General features: G+C 39.2%; 1 protein-coding gene across 1 annotated transcript; it reads right to left on the reverse strand.

Annotated features, from left to right (window-relative positions):
* Window positions 1-548: 548 nt before the first annotated feature.
* Window positions 549-2625, reverse strand: LOC104947384 (tyrosine-protein kinase HCK-like; the record flags this gene model as incomplete). The annotated part of the gene is made up of 4 exons (XM_010773386.1): window positions 2591-2625; window positions 1633-1726; window positions 1367-1462; window positions 549-652 (listed from the first exon to the last, which is right to left on the reverse strand). Coding segments are annotated over exons 1-4 (322 nt in total), but the record flags the coding sequence as incomplete, so codon positions are not given.
* Between the last annotated feature and the right edge of the window lie 3385 nt (window positions 2626-6010).

A 6010-nucleotide genomic window follows, 5' to 3' on the forward strand; every position in this document is an offset into this window, starting at 1 on the left:
GATTAAAAATGCGATTAATTTCGATTAATTAATTACAAAGCCTCTAATTAATTAGATAAATTTTTTTAATCGAGTCCCGGCCCTCATTATTAAATAAATCATTTTAATCAGCACTCATCTGGATTTGCCTTGACACCATTCTAGTGCGAGTCCTATATTCACTCTCACTTAAGCTCTGCTTTGGCCCCTTACTAATCCTTGATTGGACGGGTTTATCAGAACTTCTTTTGCTGAAAGAGTTATATAGAAAATAGAAAAAAAGAAAGAGTTCAAATATGCTAAAAAGCGCTGAACTACAGAGTCCGGTTATAATTCTCTGTGGATTTATCACTAGTGGATATATGGCAATATTTATATATATATATATATATATATATATATATAGCAACTTTGAATAGTTTGTATTATTCATATAGATATATTTTTAGATTTTAAATTTTTATAAATATTTGTATGTATAGCAGAGTATTACTTTCTCCTCTTAATCATTGTGAACACGTCCCTTCAAACTGCTCCACTACCGGACAGATATTCTGTTCTTCACTTACCCTGGGTGGTCTCACTGTCTCGGATCATGTAGGACCCCCCTTTGTTCCCCGAGGCCAGCAGCTGCCTCTCAGCATCTTTCCTGCTCACGCCCTTAAAGAACCAACTGAACAACAGGAAAACATCAGTCAGTTCAGAAAGATCTCAGCAGCTCTTCCTCTGTGGACTTTCATTCTCTATTAACATTGTGTTCTTTGTGTCCTTATTCATTTAAACTTTGTGATAAAACAAAAATGTATGTGACGTGATAAGTGATATGTTACATAAGTTATGTAAATATGTTCAAAGGATTCACTCTCTTGATAGAGCTGCAGGAATTAAAAAATGTTTGGTTATTTATTCTGAAATTGCAATTGCAATATGCTTTACGATATTGGATGGATTGATCATTTTGCAACATTTTTGTTATAATCATTTAAAGATACATTTGAAATGATCATGGTATGCATTTTGAAGGGCATCTTTTATATTTTATTATGTTCATAGAATATGATTTGTACGCCCTGACATATCTGCAGCACAACAATCATACAATCCGAATGATATTTTCACATATGTTGCTTGAGACAAATATTGCACCTCCTGCAATTTTGGCAGCCCCTGATGTGATTTCAATAAAACTTTGATAAAATATGCAGCTTTATTACCTTAATCCCTCTTTACCATTTTCATAATCATGATGGCCACTAGAGGCAGCGCTGCATTTGTAATCAAGCTAAAGGGTTGAGAGGAGGGTCACTGTTTGACCAAGCTGCTGTATTTGATGCGTTTTGAGTGAGAATGGATAATGCATTTAAATGTGTTTTTATTGTACACTTACTCCTCTGCCTCCAGAGTATCTTTGGCCACATAGTTGCTGGGGATGAAGCCTTCCTGACCTGTACTCACAAGCTTTGCTTTCCACCACTCCCCCGATCTGCAGAAGAGCAGAGACACAAGCGTGAACATTTCTTCAACGAGAAATGACAAACTACATGCTTCAAACGTCCAAAAACAACATTTAACGGGACAATTACCCTACAAGTTATTATATAATATACTGTAGCTATTCTTATATCTGAAGGATCAAAGAATGACAATACTTACTCGGCTAAGATTTTGAGCTTGTCTCCCTTCTTGAAGCCAAGGTCAGCTTCATGAATGGCCTCATAGTCGTACAGTGCCATGGCAATACTCTCTCCTACAGGGGAAGGACAATGAAGAGGAAAATATTCATGTTTGGTCTTAATACACAATAACAAATATGTCCCTTTTTGCATTCCCATGTGAAAGCTGCAAGCATACTTTCTGAAGAATTGTATACCAAGAAATAATGGCATAAGAAAACATATTGTTAAGCAAAACAACACAATTTTCATGAGGATTTCATCAAATACTGATATGTGTGATAGAGTGAACATGACTGAGTATCTGGGCATGTTTCAGTAGACACACTGCATTTAAGTCTGAGCCACATCTGTAACTGACTTCCTTGTTAATAATAACAGTTGGGCTGGTCTCCAGAGAGTGTGGTGAAGCAGTGGGTGGGGGCTATCGCTCTGTCTCACTCTACTTCCTCTCACTCACATGCTGTGTTGAGTTTGCTGCATCTAACCAGCACTGACCTACATGGTGCTGTTTGTTGGTGGTGTTAACAACTAATAGTATAGTAACCTTTAATATAGGACCATGTACAGGTGAGGTTTGGATACATATATCTACTGTGTAACGATGCGTCCACACGGCGGCGTGCATTGAAGCTTGCCGGCGGGCGTGTCTGAAGCTCGACCAACAACCAATCACATGAATCTCCCGCCCCGGACACACAAGCACGCAGTTTGATTGGCTAGAACTTGTACTGGCATATGATGTGATTGGCTGACGCTTCCGTCGAAGCTTCAAAAGTTGAATATTGCTCAACTTTTTAAGCGATGCAGTACGGCAAAGTGTGACGTCACCCCTTTCAACGTGAATGGGCAGAAGCGCTGAAACTTCAACACACGCCGCCGTGTGGACGGGCCGTAAGTGGAGCTGAGGCAATATGTGAATAAAGACCATGACTCACCTTCTGAAGAGTTTGCATTGGATGGCATCTTGCTCTGAGGAGAGAAACACAGAGACTTAAGGCTGGGAGAAGACGTCAACAATTATTTCCCTTTTTTTTTGGTTGATTCGAAATAACAAAAATGTATTTTCTTTAAGCTGCTTTTATTATATTGTCGGGCTTCTCAGGTCTAATGCAACACGATCAGCCTATTAAGTCAGCCAGGTCTAAACATAACATAGGCCTACAACGAAACTGCATTGTCAACATTCTCTGGGAAACCTACATTCTCCAAGATGTTGTTCGTCTATAACAAATACTTTTCTACGGGACTTTCACATGGGACACAAACAGCGGTCTACTGGGTGAAAGTCCTGTCAAACGTCAATGTTCACTTATTTCATTTTGATAACAAACTTATTTTTAAGCCAAAAGAGGATACTTTAAAAAGCATAACCACAGTTTGGTTGCCTAAACCTATCCAAGTAGTTTTGTTGTGTATTTTTATTTTACAACGTTTCCCTTAAAACAAAATTGACTATGTGGTTTCCTTGTATTCAAACGTAATTTTGTAGCACACAGGGTTGAAGTTCTCCATGGAGTGACTTTCTACATTAGCTCTCTGTTAACATGCTCTGTCTCTTGGTGGGTGCTGACTACTGCTGCTGTTGGGAGATTCAACATGGATTAGTGCAGCTTTAAACAATCATTCTGCGTATCTAACACATTCACTTGACATGCACATTGTTAGTGAAAATTGTAATAAATTCTACTTTGTCCTTGTCGTGGGGAAGATTGTCCAAAGCAGTAGTGTTCTTTGAAGCCATTGCAGAGAAAATAAAGATTTGAAAGGAAGGGAGGAAGGAAGGAAAGCAACATCTTATCAACCGGTTGATGCTGTCGGCAGTTATCTTTAGCTCCGTAATGTGTCTAGATTAGAAACAGTTTGTTGGCTCAAAGGTATTGAACCTGCAATGTGAAGAGAAAACCAGACAGTCATCTGTAAATTTAAATACAATATTGTATTTAAATGTACAGATGACTGTCTGGTTGTCTCCAATGTGTGATTGGAGGGAAGTCGTGTTGCTTAATATTCAAGTTTTGATCATTAGTCTTCTGCCTGAGCGCTGTGCTTCTGCTTCTGTCACTTCCTCTTTCTCCATCGAGCGTCAGAGAGCTGTTACAGTCAGCACACAGGAAGCAGCCGCTGTTAGCACGCAGCAGCCGCTTCACCAACATCACAGATCAAAGTCTGGCCAGTATGCAAACAAGCCACGGGAACAGAGTGTGTCGGCGCACATCCATACTCTCTGAAACTCTCTAACATTTGCGTGGTAACCATTTAAACTGTGTTTTCTTTATTCTATTGTTCATCATAGCCTACTTCTTCCTCATTCTAAATGTATGCAAGGGAACTTCTGCAGTTGTGTTCACCCATTATCATTTGCAAAAAAGTTCAATAAAATATTTTTGTCAAATATGATGTGGATACAAATCTAAATGTATGATTAGTGGTTGAAAGTACATTTAAAGTACCTAAATCAATTATTTTCATTTGATGCTTTAGTTTAACTCACCTACTTTTGTTTGTCAGCGATAGTTAGGTTATTTTCTGACACCTGGTTTTATGTTGTCTGATTATATAGCCATACAGTATAAGCCCAAATCTACCTCAGAGTTTTCATCCTATTGGTCATGTGCTAAGTCACGTGCTGGGAGCAGGCTGGGAGGGTCAAAGTTGTCCGGAAGCTATACGTGAAGCGGCCGTATTAAGTATAAGACGAAATCACCTCCATGCAAGCGGTCCGTCTTGGCTGCAGTTAAGCAGGATCAGATATAGACCACAATGCAACAGTAAATGGCTGGTTAAAAATCGCTGTAATGTGTCCATAAAAGACGTTTCAACTGACATGGCGCAGCTGAGCGGTCTGCATTGTGCGCCACAAAGGGGGTCAGAGGGATAAAAACATGGTAAATGTGATGGTGGCTTTGTTTGCCACTTTAGGTAGTGTTATTTAACACGCATCAACTCACAGTAACATTGGTACATCAATCTATTAATATATACATTAAGTAACATTCTAGGCGCATTTGCATTACTTATTTCAAGTTATTTATTTATTTTTTCAAGTTAATCTGATTGAAAGCTTTAATTAGAAAGCCCTTATTATGTATGAAGTCAGATGAAATATTATAAAAAGTAAATCCGCCTCAGACGTGTGTGTGGTGGGCAGACGGGTCAAACCAACAGGACGTTCACTGCTGCTTGTGTACTACATGGAACGGAAACTCCACCTGTTGGCATATTTACACTTAATCATAAGTGATTTAAAGTGGACCTATCATGCTATATTTGAAAAATATATTGTAGGGCCATACCTATATAAAACATGTCTGTGAAGTTTTTTTTTCAAAATACCAAACAGTTCACGCATTGTAGCCATGCCTCATACTGCTCAAACCCCTCTTTTGAAGCCCTGTTAGAGAAACGCAGATTTTGGGTCTTTAGCTTGAAAATAAATAAATAAGAGTAGGCGGAGCTAATGCCTGATCAGAATTCTACCGGAGATAATAGGCTTGTTTGAGATGAGCTGCGGCTCGTCTCGAAAGTAGACGAGAATAGCCGATCGCAGCCGGGGGAGGTCTCAAAAAGCTCGCCTGAAGTCGGACAGCTCGGAGTCGGCTTCTTCTTCTTCTTCTTCTCACGTTTTTTTGGCGGATTGCAAACAACTTTAAGGTGCATACCGCCTCCTCCGGAGTCGGCTTGACTCGGTTTGCATTTGTAAAGAATGCACAAACGTGTTTAATCATTAATGTCAGATATGTACTAAGTAAATAAATTTGTTCCTGCTCAAGATTAGATTCAACTTTATTGTTATTGCACATATTACAGGTACTGAGACAACAAAATGCAGTTTAGCTTCTAACCAGGAGTGCAAAAAGCAGTAAAGTGAAAAGTAATGTACACAATCTACAGAATAAAATATAGAATGAATTGAATGATGAATAAACAGTGAGGAGGGGTATGAATACACTATACACATCAGCCTGTGAGCAGTATTAACAGTGTGTATGAATATACTAAGATATATAAAGTATGAAAACGGTAAGTAGTGCAAGTATAGTATAAAATATATAGATATTAATTTCATGATGATAAACATTGTGGAACAATGATGAAAAATGTGAATGGAAGTGACGACTTAAAACTGACACAAAACAACAACAAACTTTTGCCGAGCCAATTGGAGAGTTTCATCACCAGCACGTGGTAAAAGCCACCAATGAGCGCTCAGCTCGAGATACCAGCGAGTCGTTTCCCATCAAGCATTTCGCTTCCGCAGCCCGTGGAGAGAAACTGCGCCGCCTCGCCTCGCTCTCAAGTCTGCGGGCGTCTTTGTCCCGCGAGATTTCAACGTCTCATGTAGGCGAGCCTCCAGA

The sequence above is a fragment of the Notothenia coriiceps genome, unplaced genomic scaffold, assembly GCF_000735185.1.
Source record: "Notothenia coriiceps isolate Sejong01 unplaced genomic scaffold, NC01 NC01_scaffold00012516, whole genome shotgun sequence".
NCBI lineage: Eukaryota > Metazoa > Chordata > Actinopteri > Perciformes > Nototheniidae > Notothenia > Notothenia coriiceps.